The following is an 18,658-nucleotide window of genomic DNA, read 5'->3' as shown; positions in this document are numbered from 1 at the left end:
ATGATGAAATGCTAAGGGAGGAGATTAGAGAGGCTATCAAAATAAAGTACTCAATAATAGTGGGGGATTTCAATTATCCCCATATTGACTGGGGACATGTCACATCAGGATGAAATGCAGAGACAAAATATCTCAATCCTTTAAATGACTGCTTCTTGGAGCAGCTGGTACAGGAACCGACATGAGGAGAGTCAATTCTCGATTTAGTTCGGAGTGGAGCGCAGGATCTGGTCCAAGAGGAACTATAACAGGACCGCTTGGAAATAGTGACCATAATATAACAACATTTAATATCCCTGGGGTGGGAAGAACACTTCAACAGCCCAACACTGTGGCATTTAATTTCAGAAAGGGGAACTATGCAAAAATGAGGAGGTTGTTAAACAGAAATTAAAAGGTACAGTGACTAGAGTGAAATCCCTGCAAGATGCATGGACACTTTTCAAAGACACCATAATAGAGGCCCAACTTAAATGTATACCCCAAATTAAAAAACACAGTAAAAACTAAAAAAAGAGCCACCATGGCTTAACAACTATGTAAAAGAAGCAGTGAGAGATAAAAAGGCATCTTCTAAAAAGTGGAAGTCAAATCCTAGTGAGGTAAATAGAAAGGAGCATAAACACTGCCAAATTAAGTGTAAAAATATAATAAGAAATTCCAAAAAGGAATTTGAAGAACAGCTAGCTAAAAACTCAAAAGGTAATTAAAAACATTTTGTTCTTACATCAGAAGCAGGAAGCCTGCTAAACAACCAATGGGGCCCCTGGATGATTGAGATACAAAAGGAGCACTTAAAGACTATAAAGTCATTGTGGAGAAACTAAATGAATTCTTTGCTTCAGTCTTCATGGGTGAGGATGTTAGGGAGATCCCCAAACGTAAGCGGTCCTTTGTATGTGACAAATCTGAGCAATTGTCACAGATTGAAGTGTCACTAGAGGAAGTTTTGGAATTAATTGATAAATTTAACAGTAACAAGTCACTGGGACCAGATGGCATTCATCCAAGAGTTCTGAAAGAACTCAAATGTGAAACTGCGGAACTATTAACTATGATTTGTAACCAATCCTTTAAATCAGCTTCTGTACCCAATGACTGGAAGATAGCTAATGTAACGCCAATATTTAAAAAGGGCTCTAGAGGTGATCCTGGCAATTACAGACCAGTAAATCTAACGTCAATTCCAGGCAAATTAGTTGAAACAATAGTAAAGAATAAAATTGTTAGACACGTACAAGAACATAACTTCTTGGGCAAAAGTCAACATGGTTTCTGCAAAGGGAAATCATGTCTTACTAATCTATTAGAATTCTTTAAAGGGGTCAACAAACAAACATGTGGACAAGAGGGATCCAGTGGACACAGTGTACTTAGATTTCTAGAAAGGTCCCTCACCAAAGGCTCTTACATAAATTAAGTTGTCATGGGATAAAAGGGAAGATCCTTTCATGGATTGAGAACTGGTTAAAGGACAGGGAACAAAGGGTAGGAATTAAAGGTAAATTCTCAGAATGGAGAGGGGTAACTAGTGGTGTTCCCCAAGGATCTGTCCTAGGACCAATCCTATTCAATTTATTCATAAGTAATCTGGAGAAAGGGGTAAACAGTGAGATGGTAAAGTTTGCAGATGATACTAAACTGCTCAAAAAGTTAAGACCAAAGCAGACTGTGAAGAACTTCAAAAAGATCTCACAAAACGAAGTGATTGGGCAACAAAACGGCAAATGAAATTTAATGTGGATAAATGTTAAGTAATGCACATTGGAAAAAATAACCCCAACTACACATACAATATGATGGGGGCTAATTTAGTTACAACTAATCAAGAAAGAGTTCATGGAGTCATCATAGATAGTTCTCTGAAGACGTCCATGCAGTGTGCAGCAGCAGTCAAAAAAAGCAAACAGGATGTTAGGAATAATTTAAAAAGGGCTAGAGAATAAGACGGAGATTATTTTATTGCCCTTATATAAATCCATGGTATGCTTACATCCTGAATACTGCGTACAGATGTGGTCTCCTCATCTCAAAAAAAGATATACTGGCATTAAAAAAGGTTCAGAAAAGGGCAACTAAAATGATTAGGGGTTTGGAACAGGTCCCATTTGAGGAGAGATTAAAGAGGCTAGGACTTTTCAGCTTGGAAAAGAGGAGACTAAGGGGGGATATGATAGAGGTATATAAAATCATGAGTGGTGTGGCCAAAGTGAATAAGAAAGAGTTATTTATTTGTTCCCATAATATAAGAACTAGGGGCCACCAAATGAAATTAATGGGCAGCAGGTTTAAAACAAATAAAAAGGAAGTTGTTCTTCACACAGCACACAATCAACCCGTGGAACTCCTTGCCTGAGGAGGTTGTGAAGGCTAGGACTATAACAGGGTTTAAAAGAGAACTAGATAACCTTCATGAAGGTTAAGTTCATTAATGGCTATTAGCCAGGATGGGTAAGGAATGGTGTCCCTAGCCTCTGTTTGTGAGAGGTTGGAGAGGGATGGCAGGAGAGAGATCACTTGATCATTGCCTGTTAGATTCACTCCCTCTGGGGCACCTGACATTGGCCACTGTCAGTAGATAGGATACTGGGCTGGATGGACCTTTGGTCTGAGCCAGTATGGCCATTCTTATGTTCTTAGCTATGTTGGTCCAAGGTTCTCCTCCCATGCTGACACACCATTTGAACACCATTTTTAAGGTCATATTGCACAGCTCCAGCAGCAGACAGTGACCTTAGCATGACCAAGCGCCTGGCTCTTGAAAAGGGAACTGACTGTATTTCAGAAAAGCTTCTTCTGGCCCTGTCAAACAGATAGTTAAGGGTTAATGCCTCTTTTACCTGTAAAGGGTTAAGAAGCTCAGTAAACCTGGCTGACACCTGACCAGAGGACCAATAAGGGGACAAGATACTTTCAAATCTTGGTGGAGGGAAGTCTTTTGTTTGTGCTCTTTGTTGTTCGTTCTCGGGACTGAGAGGGACCAGACATCAATCCAGGCTCTCCAAATTTCTCTGAATCAGTCTCTCATGTTTCAAACTTGTAAGTAGCACAGGCAAGGCGTGTTAGTCTTATGTTTGTTTTCTCAACTTGTAAATGTTCCTTTTTGCGGAGAGGATTTTACCTCTGTTTGCTGTAACTTTGAACCTAAGGCTAGAGGGGTTTTCTCTGGGCTATATAAAACTAAGTACCCTGTAAAGTATTTTCCATCCTGATTTTACAGAGATGATTTTTACCTTTCTTCTGTAATTAAAAGTTTTCTTTTTAAGAACCTGATTGATTTTTTTCCCTTTCTTGTTTTAAGATCCCAGGGAATTGGGTCTGGACTCAACAGGAGTTGGTGGGGGAAAAAGAGGGGGGAATGGTTAATTTCTCCTTGTGTTAAGATCCAAGGGGTTGGATCAGTATCACCAGGGACTTGGTGGAAAAGCCTCAAGACTATCTAGGGAGGGGAAAGTTTTTGGGGGACAGGGAATGTGCCAGACACTGAATTTCTGGCTGGTGGCAGCGTTACCGGATCTAAGCTAGAAATTAAGCTTAGAAGGGTCCATGCAGATCCCCACATCTGTACCCTAAAGTTCAGAGTGGGGGAAGAACCTTGACAGGCCCAGAAGTGAGTGTGCTATAAATTAAACTACCATAGCACAACACACATTTATAACCCAAATGGCATGCTACCTCTCCTGGTTTATTAATGTCTGTTGGCAAAATTTTCATAAGGCTCTAAGTTCTTTGGGAGTATAAGGTTTCACTGACTTTCAATGGGACTGAGGTTCCTAAATCACTTGGGTGCTTTTGAAAAGTTTACCCTGTGTTAGAAATTAATGGATAATAGGCACCATGTCATGTGTAATATCTAACCAACAACATTTTACATGTACAAAAACAAAAAAAACAAAAAAAAACACTGTCATAAACAGTTAGTTAAGGGTTAAGGTTTTTGTCTACCTGTAAAGGGTTAACAAGCAGTATCTGTGGACACCTGACCAGAGGACCAATGAGAGACAAGATATTTTCAAATCCCTGTGGAGGGAAGTTTTTTTCCTGTTCTTTGTTTTGGGGAGTCTCTCTTGGGAATTAAGAGAGTCCAGACATCTTAATCAAGTCCTCCCAGGTTTCTGCAATAAATTCTTCTATTCAAGCTAGTGAGTATTAGCAAGGAACTAGTATTCTTATACTTTTATTTCTGTATTTGCAATTCTGTGTTTTGCTATAGAATTTCTTTAAGTCTGTACTGTTATTGCTTTTACTGAGAAAGAAAGGAGGGGGAATTCTCTCCAGAGATTGATAAGTTTAGACCCTGTATATTGTTCCATCTTGGTTACAGAGACAGTGACTTTCTTTTATTTTTTAATAAATCTTTTCTGTAAAGGACTTAGTTAATCTTTCTTTGGGTGGATTCTCAGGGAAAGGGGATGGGGAGGTATCCCTCTGTAGTTAGATCCCGGTATCTCTCCTAGGAAAAGGGAAGGGGGAGGAAGCAGGGCGGGGAATGGTTTATTTCTCCTGGGTGTAAGGACTCCATAGATTTGGGGCTCTTGGGATCCCCACGGATTTTGGGGAAGGACTGTGTCCCAATCCACGTACCTGATTGGGTGGTGGCAGCTTTTACCAGATCTAAACTAGGATTTTTAGTTTAGAGGGAAACCAGTGCAGGTCCCCATTTTGGAACCCAACAGCTCTAAGTGGGGGTGAGACCTATGACACCCCCCAAAGTCAAGGATCCAATCTGGCTCCCATTGAAGTTAAAGGCAAAAGTCTCTGATTTCAGAGGGAGCAAGATCAGTCTGAAGTGAGGGAAAAAACAAGTTATAGTGTGATAACTACAAAAAACAAGAGTTGAAAAAGGTTAGCAACTTGCATGGCTAACTTATAATACAAAACTACTACTATGACTTTGCCCTTCCTTTGTCAGAGGAGCTGAAAATACAGTTAAACAGGAAACAATTACCCCAAAAGAAATGTTTTGTTTACCTTGGCCTATTAAATGAAGAAGCCTTGGCAAATCTATCAGACTCTTTCAAACTAGTAACTCTGAAGTAACTCATTTATAATTACAATTTAAAATATAAAAAATCATTTATATGAGCTCTAGCAACCCTGAAACAATGAAACTTACTATTCATAAAGAGCATAATACAATAAGCAATGTTAATGTCTCAGCCAATAAAAACAGCAACAAAATATGCTTCCCACCCACTCCGACTTCCCCATAACATCAGCCCTCCACAGAATTTCTATAAAATAATTTGACATCGTGTTTCCCTGATTTGGAGCCAGCTCTGTGCTACACCAGGCTTCCAGCGTAACTTATTCAGGTTGCCATTGGTCATAAGAACAAAAGAACGGCCACATGGGGTCAGGCCAATGGTCCATCTAGCCCAGTATTGGGTCTTCTGGCAGTGGCCAATGCCAGGTGCCCCAGAGGGAATGAGCAGAACAGGTGATTATCAAGTGATTCATCCTGCCACCCATTCCCAGTTTCTGGCAAATAGAGGCTAGGGACACCATTCCTGCCCATCCTGACTAATAGCCATCGATGGACCTCTCCTCTATGAGCTTATCTAGTTCTAGGTCCAAAGACAGATAAGGTGGATGAGGTATTATCTTTTATTGGACAAAGTTTTCTTGGTGAGACACAAGCTTTCAAGCCACACAGAGCTCTTCTGCAGGTTTGGGAAAGGTACTCCCAGCATCACAGTAAAAGGCAAGGTGGTACAGATTGTTTAGCATAAGTAGTTAGCACAGATTGTAAGGGACCATTCAAGGTAGTGGCCCATTACACTGGTCCGAAGAGACGACAACATGGCATCCAGCTATAGGCCACTGGAGGCCGCCTCTTGCTCTAGATTGATCTTCCATAGCTGGCTACACCAGTTTTAGATGTGCTAGTGGTATACAAAAGCAACTGCATCAGAGTGCAGGATCTGGACTATTGTGCTTACAACCGATATAATACACATAAATTCATCATGTTAAAGGATATCCATTTAAAACAGATTTTTATCACCTGGGCAGGTAAAGTGACATGTGATTTCTACATTAACAACAACAAGCCAATCTCAAGACAAAATCAATATTCATAAAAGGATGCTTGCCATTTTCCCTCTGATTCCTTTTGGTCCAGGTTCTCCTGAAGCTCCTGGGTCTCCAATTTCACCCTAATTAATTGGATACAGCAAAATTAAAGTGTGAAAATGGTTATTCATTAAAACAAAAATGTGAATAACTCAATAAATGGTTCCTGCTGTTTATTCTTCCATTCATACATCCCGCTTTTAAGAGTGCAAAGACTGATATGAAATAGATATATAAAAAAATATATACAAGTAGTACTGTGTGTGGTCTCACCCACCCCCAACAAAAGATTCTTTCAGAAAATACACATTTTGCTGAGTCAATGGGGAATATTTAAGTTCTTATTCTTTCCATGTGGAAGTGCTTGTCTATTTAGTATGCTAATACTCTACCACTGATGGTTTTTGTTAACATATAATGGTCCTAAACACTGACCTTCCATGCTCCCTCCTCCCCCACAGTCTACCTTCCACCTCATATACCAGTTCCATGACTTGGAAGGATTAGATTTTTATATTTAAATTTTGGTAAATGTCAATTTCTCTGTACATACACAAACTGACTAAAAAAGTATTTCCATCAACAACAACAAACATTTACAGATCAGCAAAGTAAGAAAAATGCTGCTTGAGAACTTATCAGGGACTTCTCAGTATTGGGATGCAGACCTCAGCATACAATCCCCATATCCTATCACAGCCTCTGTGCAGCGAAACCTTATTGGTCTGGCTGTGGTCACAGCCTCTGTGCCTGCAGAAAAGCAAGGGGCAATTTGCCCCTAACCTAATTGCTTGGGAAATATATTGATTTTTAAAGATGGATCCAACCTAAAAGTCTGGATCTGAAACATGTCTGAACTTTGAGGAGACAAATTCACAATCCAAACCCAGATAAGGATCCAAATTTCACAGCTGGTCTCTATCTTTACTATGGGTTGAACCAAAACTCAAGATCCTGTTTTGAATTTTTCAGCTCAGGCCCTTCTATAACTTAATTGGATGTTGGCCCAATGCTGTCTTTATTTTAGTTAAGTTTTAATTAAATGAAGCAACTGATCCATCTCACATATTACTGTATAAGAGTCAGAGAAGATGTAAGAACTTTTAAATCTTTAACAGTATTTTTCATTGATACTTCCACTGAAAACACTTCGTTTTGCACTGCTAAAATTAAAAAGATGATATCAAAATGCTCTTTGTGCCAAGTTTATTTTGACATCTACCTGTGAGAAAGTTTATAAAGTACAGCACACCATGCTGACTATTTTACTGTGTTAATTCCCAGTTGTGCAAGATTATTGGTGTGGACCAAATATCTCCTTACTATATTTAGACTCCCAGCATCAGACACTTAGTCCTCTCCTGGCTACTTTGAGCAGCTCTAAAGAGAACCAACTAGCTGGAGAGCTATCCTAATAGGGCTGGTGGACGATAACCATAGTGCAGGAGAATCCCCTGATGGTATAAAGTGGAAGTAACTGGCAATATATCAGCTACTTCCCTCAGGATAGGGTGTTTGTCAGGGGAGCACGAGATATAAGATGGATTCTGGTCATGTTCTGGTGATCTCCGTCAGAGGAGATTGTCTTATCCTGTGCTGCACTGATAGGAATAATCTGGCACCACTGAAGTCAATGGGAGAAGGATCGAGATCTTAGAGTAGCTCTTAGCCTGCTCCTAGTTTCCTTCAGACACAACTGATTAGAAAAGTAGAAAGGTGGCATAAAGTCATCTTTCCTCACCCTGATTCAACTCTAGAGCAATTAAAATAACAGAAACACATTCTGCAGTGGAAACAAAAGAATGGAAGAAACAACTTGTCTTTTTTGCTTAAAGTGACTAGTTAGGCCTACTTTTTCCCTATGTATTCTTTCTCGTTTTATATATTCTCCCTCAAAGAAGCCATGTCAGCAGTACATGACTTTGGGGTGTTTGGTTTCACAATTGCAAAGAAGTGCTAATAGTTAAGGATGAGCATGTCAGACTTGCTTTTAGGGCTGACATTTAACAAAACTGGAGCCTTTTAATATGTCAAAATGGGCAATTTCTCCCCAAAATGGGTAATTTTGATAATTTGATCAGCCATGTACTACTATACATTATTTTTTCAACCTGTAATTTATGTGTAATTCAGGAGATGAGGCAATGACTTTAGTTGGTCTATACGTAGATATCAGCATATTTTCACCATCAGTTACGCAACACATTGATGTCATACTTCATATGTAATGCACAGCACTAAAGTCTAGTCAATAGTGTATTTTTCATACACATAGCTTCAATAGACTATGTATATCACACACAGATTCATATACAACACTACAAGACAAAACGCAAAAGTGCATCTAAGGCTGTGCAAGATATTATCTGGGGATTTTTTCCTGACACCGTTTGGATAACTGTGCTTTGTAATCGCTGACGCTATCTGCTACCTGCTCCACGTTACTGACAGGAAGAAGTGGGACACACACTCCTAAATCAGCAGGCACAAGACACAGCTATTCCTATATTTAGAGAATCATGTTCCCAGAGGATGTTTTAGCACATCTCTAAATGTAAGATTTGACTCCAACAACAATCTCAGAAATGAGACACAATAATTAAAAGCAATAAATTAAAAAAAAAAACTGTTTAAAAATTTCCAAGCAATAAGGTGATCAAACAAGAATTTTTTTTAACCCTTTAGTATCATAAAGAATTTCAGATGTTGACAGATAAATCAGAACTTTCTTCCCATGAAACATCAAGAATGTTTCTTTTATTCTACCAAAAAATCTACCATTGAAACTTATTTCCATCCTTAAAGTCTCCACTCTGTTAAGTGCAGCAGAGTTCTGTTGGTGCAAAAGTGGTGTAATGGAGAGGATACTCCCGTCTATTGACCAGAAAGCTACAACATTAATGTGAAGTACGATACCTTCCGTCCAATATCTCCGGTGAATCCTCCTTGTCCCTGTTATTTACAGTAAATAAGAAAATTATCATCACATTGATATTTCTACTCAGTTTTTTCTCCTATATTTGACTTTTCAGAAGCAGACACATAACCCAATAATAAGCAGTGAAACTGGCAATGTGCTGGAAAACAGTATTATTGTTGCTATCTATTATTTTTTGATGTGCTGACATGCATTGTACAAAATGCAGAAGACGACACAGCCCCTGATGCAAGAAGCTTATAATGTAAGCTGAATGATACAACTGATGCATAAAGGGCCAGACCCAACTCCTGTTAGAGTCAATGAAAAGACTGCCGTTGATTTTAATGGGAGTTGGGTTGCACCCAAAATACATCTGCAAACCAGGAAGTTTAGAGCCCAATCCTGCAATGTGCTGGTTATCCTAAATTCCCAATGGGAGCACCTTTCTGGATTAAGTCCTTAGAACATATGAAGTATTTGGGGAGGGGGAATGACAAGAAGCACAGTAGGGGTGTGACAGCATGTTACTAAAGTGGAATAGGCTTGCCAGAAGAAGGGAATTTAAGGTGAGGTTTGCATTAGTAGAGTTAAAAGACATGGATGGAGAAGTTCAGGGAGTCTGGCAGTAGTTACCCAGAACAAAGACAAAAAGCTTTTGAAAAGTGTTCTGTTCTCCCTTATTTTACTCAGACATATATTATTTAAAACATATATAAAGAAGCACTGTACTTTACTGGGCTATTCATGTGCTCTTAATTGCATCGATAAACTACAGGAAGTGACTATGTAAAGATGAAATACTCCAGGATAGCTTTACTAGTTTTTCCTAAACACAGACAGGAACTGTACAGTGAACAGGCACTGGCTAGGATATCAAGCATCTGTGGCTATCACAGAAAGATTTGATATATCAAAATATTAGACCTCACAGTTCAGAGTAGAGGGGAATCAATACTGGAAGCTTTTTTTTTTGGAGTAAATTAAAACTATTCTTTGATTAGTTTTAGTGTGGCAGAATTTTTTCTCTCATTTCAAAAGAAGTTTTGTAAATAATGATAAATGTAAATGAACTTTTTTTTACTGTAAAATGTATCTAAGCTATATAAAATATATCTACGGAAGGATATATAATCTGATTCTATCCTCCTCCTGCACCCTTCATGTGTTGCTTGTCTTTTTAGACTGGAAGCCCTTCAGGGCAGGAACAATATCTTCCTGAGTGTGGACAGCATTAAAATATTGTTACAACAACAACATTAAAATAATGCTCCAATAAATAATTAGAGTTATTACTACTATTATATTTTTATCGTTTACTCTAATTTTAAGAGTTTATAACTTAATTTTCTAATATTTATATGTTGCCATAGGCACACATGGCAATTGATAGACAAATAAAAACAACAACCCCCCACCCCCAATGACTTTACAACCTATGGCTATAATCTTACAACTTGATCCGTATGGTGGATTTTTATGGAGCCCCTGAAAAGTCAATGGGTGCAGAAGTCTGCCTGTGTGGATCAGATTGTAGGATTTACAGTCAGATGATAATGAAACAACTTTTTTCCCCTGCAGTTTTCACTCACTAAAATAATGTAAAAACAAGTTAAGAGTTTCCATTTATTTTTCTTTTTTCATGTTTACCTTTGCTCCTTTCTTTCCTGGTCCACCATATCCAGCAGCACCATCGTCTCCCTGTGAATAGACCATTATATTTAAATCATCTGTTTTTTCTGTCCGTGCTTTACTCCAGCTATTAATGTCTATATTAATTCTAAGTGTCTGTGTAGCAACCCAAATGTCAGGAGGACAGAGAGAAGCGACAGGACTGGCGATTTATAAATTAAGGACTAGATTTTGGCTACCGCTGCACATGGAGAGAATAAAACACAAACCTGCATTCCCCGTTGACCTGGTGGCCCTCTCTGTCCTGTCTCTCCAGGATCACCATATTCTCCCTGTTAAATGCAATTAATATGATCTCAGACTTGTAAGTAATATCTTTGAAACCCACAGAGCCTGATTAATCTTTCTATCCAATTGATTTTAAGAATACTGTAGAAGCAACAATCCAAAGGTTTAATAAATATAAACAGTAAATCTCACTTCGTTACTTATGATTAAGGCTGTGTGTCTGTCATGGAGGTCATGGAAATGAGATACCATGACTTTCTGTGACTTCTGCAGTAGACAGTGCGGCTGGCTCAGGGGCTACCTGAGCCGGGCAGCCCCTGGGCCAGCAGCAGCAGCAGCTTGGGTGTGTGGGAAGGGGCTCAGAGCTGGGACAGGGGGTGGGGTGCGAAGCGGCACTTACCTCAGCGTCGGGGGGCTCCCCGGCTCCCACTGGCCTGTCCCTGCAGCTTCTAGGCAGAGGGACCAGGGGGCTCTGTGCACTGCCTGTGCCCCCAGGCACCACCCCAGCAGCTCCCATTGGGTGTGGTTCCCAGGCAATGGGAACTGTGGAGCCAGCGCTTGTGGCAGGAGCAGCTCACAGAGCCTGCTTGGATGCCCCAGCCCCTTGGAGCTGCAGGGACATGCCTGTCAGAGCCAGGTAGGAAGCCTGAAGCCTGGCCAACCCTCTCCCCGAGTGCCAGTGGGGGATCACAGACTGTGCACTGCTGCCCAGCTCCCCTCCCCCACCCCAACACCAGTGGGGGGTCCCAGGTTGTGCGCTGCCACCGCCCACCTTCCCCACAACACCAACGGGGGTCCTGGGCCGTGTGCCGCCTCCACCACCACCCGTGTTGCCCTTGGCACCAGCAGAGGAGCCGGGCCACCTCCCTCCCAGCACCCACAGCCCCCCCACAGCCTGCCCCCCAGAGTGCCCACAGCACCCCCGGACCAAGTTTTAGTTAGGAGTATATAGTACAAGTCATGGACAGGTCACGGGCTGTGAATTTTTGTTTACTGCCCGTGACCTGTCCACGACTTTTACTAAAAATACCCGTGACTGAAACATAGCCTTACTTATGATTATGCATTGCCCTTGAACTATGCATACAGCTGCCACTGAGGTCAAAGACCGGTAGTCATTCAAAAAAACAAAACAAAAAAAAAAATCCACACCTTTCATTGACTTTTGCCTGAATGATTGTTTCGGGAGCAGGCTCAAAGGCAAGATCTTCAGGTGGGAACAAACAAACTTTTAAAACAACAGAAGTTGTTAAAGGAATGAAACCTACTTTATTTCCTCTCATCCCAGGACTGCCAGGACTCCCTTTTGGACCCGCAGTTCCCAGTTCACCCTGAAATTAAATGAACATATGATACCTAGTGAGAATTTGGAAAAAAAACCAAAAAACCAAAATCACTTTGCTTCTTTTTGCAACTTGTAACCACCATATAATGTTCAATGGCTCAGCTTCAACAAGTAACACCACATTAGCACTTCATGTAGAATGACAAGAATCTAGTCCCATCTGTGCCATCTGTGCTTTTTCCGTAGCCATCTGGCAGGCAGCAAAAGCAGCCAACATAAATAATGCTTAGAGTCATTGCTTCAAGTCTAGACCAAACATTTATTTTCCTACCAGCATGGCAGCAACATTGTACAAGATGAAGGCCATTCACTAGTTTGACTGGTACAGAACATTTTTTCTGTATCCATCAAACATTGCTTTCTCAATTCCAGACAGAGACATGTCTATAAAGTGATTATATTGTAGACTTAAAACCTATTCTTCCTTAATAAAAAAAAATCCAGACAAAAGTTACTATTGGCTTCTCATCCACACAGTCTCTATATTAGTCATATATAAACCAAAAAGGCCTAATTCTATCTTTAGTTACATGGATACAATCTCTACTGCTTTGTAGCTGGTTTATATGGATCATATTGATTTCAATGGGAGTTTCCCACTCCCATCATAAACAGAAGCAGAATTTTGTCTCACTTTTTTATTTTGTCACAGTGGCCACATCTTTCGAACACAAATATACCCAAACAACATATATGGCTTGAAAGAAGTTTACAAGAGAGAATCAGGAGAAGACCCATTGTTAGCTTCAGGCAACTCCCTAATACAGTTTCTTCTATTGTTGAAACTCGGTGTGTCTAGCTCTTTAAGTGCAATGGTTTTCCAGAGACTCTGGTCACAAGAAAGGTGGCAAATTGTCAGAAATAGAGAAAATCCTGGAAGAAATTAGGAATGTAGCCTTTCTGCATAGTAAATTGACCGTAAATACTTTGGAAACCATACAAAATACAGCTGCTCAGTTAAGATGCAAAGTGCCAAATACAAAAAGCAAAGAGAGCAACAGAATCATCAGACATTTCTTTTAGACAGTACTGCCAAGAGAGGGGAAAGTATGGCAACGAAGCAAATATAAACGTTAGGTGAGATTTCAAACGTACTCAGCACTGGCCTACCTCTCATCCCATTGATTTCAATGGGAATTTCCCCCAATGTTTGAAAAACCCAGCCTAGAAAAATCAAACTGATAATTGCTCCGTCTGCCAAACGGAGAACAGGACGAAGATTTGGATAGCTTTCTTGTTAAATTAGCTAGTAGATAGGTCCAGATTTGGTGGCTGTACTGTGGTTCAGACTCAGTGGTCCAGTTACTGTGACTGTCAAGGTACCAGTTACAGCTTCCTGAGTCTCATAGTTGTATGCCATTTAATTAAACACTATCATAAAGCAAAAGTTCTGTTATTTTCTTACCCTTGAGTAGTTCATTTTACAATCTTAAAACCATTATTTTAATCTATGTTTTGCAATATTTATGCAAACACACACACACTCCTGTACCCCTAAACAAACTGGTGGGTCACGTTAGAATATAAACGAATTGTTATATAGCTATTGCAGATTTTTTTTCGTATAACGTAAAACAGTTTAGCATGGCTCTGAGATGTTTAAAATTCCTTTATCCCGTTATGAATACATTTCTCTCTGACAGAATACCATGATACACTGCACAGGAATTTTGAAACAAAGAATGCAGTAAAACAGCAGTAAAAATGGAAGTCTCCCACTGGTTACACGCACAGTGAGTAAAACACTAAGTGAACTTCACACAGTATTTTTACCTGAAGACCTTTACTTCCTTCACTTCCTCTCTCTCCTTTCACACCTCCAATCCCTCTTTGTCCCTAGAAGGTATGTTAGATGACAGAAAATCCAGTTAACACACAAATGCATATATTACAAACAGAAATATTAAATACCCTGTCTTAAGAAATAACACCAGGTAGCCCTTTATATAGGCTTTATGTCTTGAAAGTTCTCTTAAAAGAACATCTGATTCATCCTTATATCATCATGGTGTGAGAGGTATTCTCCCCATTTTTCATATGGGGAAACAAAGATTCAGGGGCACAGCTACACTCCAGCTGCATAGGTGGGGGGGGGGGGTGGAGCAGGGAGGACAAGGGAGATCTGTAGGGGGAAGGATGGGAGGAATCTTGTCCAGATGGCAAGACACCCTCAAGGGAGGCTTCTAAGATATCAGCAAAGGTCCCCGGTGGCACCAGGACCCCCCACCAAAGCAAAACAATGCAATAAAAATGTAAAGAAAAAGTAATCAGTGAGTTCTAGTGCACACAGCTACAGACACTGGGTTCCCATAACAGACAGTCAGCCAAGAATGGGAGTTCAGCTGCTCCCAAGTGCCTTCCTGCTCAAGAGGTCCAGGTGCACGCAAGAACATAAGAAGGGCCATGCTAGGTCAGACCAATGGTCCATCCAGCCCAGTATTCCGTCCTCTGACAGTGGCCAATACCAGATGCCCCAAAGGGAGTGAGCAGAACAAGGCAATGATCCATCCCCTGACGTCCAGAGTTCTTTGAAGGGGTCAACAAACATGTGGACAAGGGGGATGGTCAGTCCTAGGACCAATCCTATTCAATTTATTCATAAATGATCTATAGTTAAGACTAAAGCAGATTGTGAAGAACTTCAAAAAATCTCAACAAAACTAAGTGATTTGCAAAATGGCAAATGAATGAAATTGTGGATAAATGTAAAAAAAAATAACATTGAAAAAAAAAAAACCCCTATACATACACACAAAAAGCAAACAGGATGTTAGGAATCATTAAAAAGGATAGAAGAATAAGACTGAGATATATTATTGAGATGGACCTTTGGTCTTTCTTATGTTCTTATGTTCTTATGTCCAGTCCCAGCATCTGGCAGTCAGAAGATGGGGCAATTTGGAGGGGATGTGTAGCAGGGTGGTCACCCGCTCCGGCCCTGAAAGGGTTACAGCCAGACCTGGGAGAGGGATGGGGCTGCAAGCCAAAGACTAGGCTGATGGGGAAGGCAGCCACAGCTGGTGCCACGCCCCAATCAGGCCACAGCTGGCCCTATAAAAGACTGTGGGCCAGGAACAAGGAGAGTCTCTCTAGCTGTGGAGAGAGATGGGCCTGGCTGCTTGGGAGCTCAGCAGGGTACCTGGAGTGGAGCAGGGCTGGGGAAAGGCCAGAGAAGCTGGGGAGCTCCAGGCTGGAAACCCCCAGCCTGCAGGCCTTGCTGAAGGCCTGAAGCAGGTTCTGGGGTTGCAGAGGGGCAGCCCAGGGGTAGGCAAAGGCAGCAGGTCCAACCCTCCCTTGCTGATAATGAGTGGTTCACAGACTGCAGTCCGCCCCAGTGAGCAGGGGCTAGATGGTGACTGGCAGTAGCCACCAAGGCAAGGTAGGGATAGAAGGTTGGGGGTTCCCTGGGGTGGAGAGGTCCAGAGACTAGGGGTACTGCCAGGGGGCAGCACCCAAGGTAAAGGGGCACCGGGGTTAGGGTGGGGGAGGGACACAGGGGCCTAAGGCACGTGGGATAGCAGCCGGCAGAGGTTGCTCCAAAGCTGGAAAAGCTAATTCCCTGAACAACCAGCAGGAGGCACCGTGCTGGTGAGTTGTCGCCCTGCCACAGGATGAGATAGGCATGCTGAGAAGGATGTGGATTCGCACCCATGGGACGGCCCTCTGGTGCAACCGCCTCCCCAGGTGTTAGCTTCAAGGAAGTCCCCAACACAATTTCTTCAATTTGCAGCCCTTGTATCTGCAAGTGTGAATCTATATCCATATTTACAATACAGGGATCTAAAATATGTCTAAAATCACACAGGGCCAGATTGTGAATCCCTTACTCACTCTGGTTCCGCAAGCTATTTCATTGGATTACTCATCAACATGAGGAAGAGGCTTCCAATCTGGGCCACAGAAAACGGTGGTCAGAAGCCCAGATCTAGATAGGAGGCATACTTGGGCACTATTTGCTCAACAGAAGGGCAGGACTGGAACATCAGCGGTGTTGCAAGCCAGGAAAACCAGAGCTGTGCGGGGACGTTTGCACTGTGCCTGTCTTACTATGCTATGCCTGACTCACACCAACGCTGCCAGTGCTTTTCAGCCACCAAAAATATATTCACTCACATGTTGGATGTGCTTTATGGAATTATAGAACTGGTAGGGACCTCAAGAGGTCATTTAGTCCAGCTCCCTGCACTCAAGGGAGGAGTAAGCTGTGTGTGAGTGTGGACACTGGACCATATGATTTTTGTATATAAACTATCTCATTTCTCCTTTGTATTTCAAGTCCTCCTCGAAAATACCTAGATCAGTGGTTCTCAACCTGTGGGTCAGGACCTCAAAGTGGGTCATGATCTCGTTTTAATGGGGCTGCCAGGGCTGGCAATTGACTTGCTGGGGCCTGGGGCCAAAGCCCCATCTCCCAGGGCCAAAGCCCAAATCCCACCACCCGGGGTCAAAGCCAAAGCTCAAGGGCTTCAGCTCTGAGTGGCGGGGCTCAGCTTATAGGCCCCCCGCCTAGGGCTGAAGCCCAAGGGCTTCAGTTTTGGCCCCACCAGGCATTCGCTCCCATGCCTAGGGCAGCAGGGCTCATGTGGGCTCAGGCTTCAATCCCCCCTCCTAGGGTCGTGTAGTAATTTTTATTGTCAGAAGGGGGTCACGGTGCAATGAAGTCTGAGAACCCCTGACCTAGATGAATGTTAATATTCACCTGGGATCCTGGAAATCCTGGTTCTCCTGGAAAGCCCTTTGAACCAGGCGCGCCTTCCTCCCCCTGTATTAAGAGACAGAATCTTGTAACAATTTTCTCAAGTAATCATAACAGTGACTGATCTGCCAGGATCACAGTATGATATTTTCAATTTCTAATATCATTTATTTGGCATTTGAACACCTCTTTTCTTTTCATTGTGACCTTTCTCTAAAGAGTCAGCATTTAGATCAACTTACATTTTTTAGCATAGTGTCTTCACAGACTATCAGCATATCCTACCATATTTTTTAAAAAGTTGGTCATTGCAACGCATGGATCTAAAAAAATATTTTTAAAATCCAGAAATTAAGTGAAGCTTATTTATTGCCACAAAGCAGGCTGAGCGTATAACCAAGGCAGCTGTTACAAGACAAAACTCTTGAAACGTGTTTTTTGAGACATGGTTTTTCAGTTTAGCAGTTGGACAATCACTTGCCACACAGTTGTGCAGAACTGAGGGAAAGTGCAAGGAGCCTCCTGACCATGTTTTACCCCCTCATTACAACTCTGCACTCACCTCAGCCCGAGGACTCTGTGAGGCTAGCACATCTATAGACTTCAAAGAGGCAAGCAGAATGTGCATGTCTTCTGGATTCTATCCCATACTGCTCCGAACATGGAGCAGTGCCTATACACAGCAATCCAGTAATAGGTACCATGCAACATAATGTGTCTTTATCTTTGTTTAAAGAGCAAAAGGTATTTTGTAAAGGAATGTTACCAGGTTAAAAATCTTCTTGAAACAAATACACTTCTAATATCTCAAATGATTAAAATTGAAAATATTTATTCTGGTTTATTTTCAGGTTTTCATTTCTCTGCCTTTGACAACAAAAATCTCAGTTTCACTTTTAGCGTCTCAGTGCTGTTTGAACTGAAAACACTGCAGGGAAATGATTATTTTTGTTGCAATGGAAAGTTACAGAAACTTTTTTATTGCTCTCAGGTTTTGTAAAAACTTGTCGTCACAAGATCTCATTTAGATTCAAGTTTGACTTGAAAATGTCCTTCAAATAAAATATTATGCATCCATAATCTTTCACTATTAATGCTCTACGGTGCCATATTTTGTACAATTTGGATTTTTATGGTGCTCGTTATAGTATGAGGGCCTGATCCCGCTCACCTCATACATACAAGCCCAGATTCAATAGTCCAAGTCTATTCAGCAAAGTATCTCAGCACAGGCTTACTCAGTACAATGACATTCCACAATTGTCACTCGTGTGATACTCTGAGGCCTAGAATGTCTGTACACTCAGTGTGAAGAGATGAAAACAACTACAGGCATGGCTGAAAAGCTACTTTTGTTTATACTACCACAAGGTTCAATCATCACTGGGATTGGTAGTCTGCTATCATTCAATTTTGAAGTTCTCAGCCATTTTTGGCCTTTTCCTCTCTCTTTTTTAAAAACATACACATGGCTTTATGGATTACACTGAGGTAACAGCATGGGCTTTCAGCATGGGTTCTCATGAATGGGACTAGTTCTTCAATGGCACTTGTGCAGCCTACGCACTGCTGAACTAGGACCCACAAGTAGAACCACTGAAGTCACTGAGATTAATTGCATGAGTAAGGCAAGCAGGATTTGTCCTTTATCCTATATGCTATAACAAATTTAAAATAAATATTGGACTCCCTCTGCAAATATTTT

The 18,658-nt window shown here is 41.4% G+C and overlaps 1 protein-coding gene across 4 annotated transcripts in view; it reads right to left on the bottom strand.

The window, feature by feature from the left end:
• COL6A6 (collagen type VI alpha 6 chain) overlaps positions 1-18,658 on the bottom strand; it is a 165,148-nt gene that overhangs the window by 33,585 nt on the left and 112,905 nt on the right. For all 4 annotated transcript variants that reach the window (XM_039523217.1, XM_039523216.1, XM_039523219.1 and 1 more), the window contains 7 exons: positions 16,957-17,019; positions 14,031-14,093; positions 12,181-12,243; positions 10,894-10,956; positions 10,643-10,693; positions 8,992-9,027; positions 6,096-6,158 (listed from right to left, as the gene is read on the bottom strand). In XM_039523217.1, coding sequence (XP_039379151.1) covers positions 6,096-6,158; positions 8,992-9,027; positions 10,643-10,693; positions 10,894-10,956; positions 12,181-12,243; positions 14,031-14,093; positions 16,957-17,019 — 402 coding nt within the window. The remainder of the gene's footprint in view (positions 1-6,095; positions 6,159-8,991; positions 9,028-10,642; positions 10,694-10,893; positions 10,957-12,180; positions 12,244-14,030; positions 14,094-16,956; positions 17,020-18,658) is intronic.

This window comes from Mauremys reevesii, linkage group 2 (genome assembly GCF_016161935.1).
Source record: "Mauremys reevesii isolate NIE-2019 linkage group 2, ASM1616193v1, whole genome shotgun sequence".
NCBI classification, from domain to species: domain Eukaryota; kingdom Metazoa; phylum Chordata; order Testudines; family Geoemydidae; genus Mauremys; species Mauremys reevesii.
This window is presented reverse-complemented; position numbering and strand designations above follow the sequence as displayed.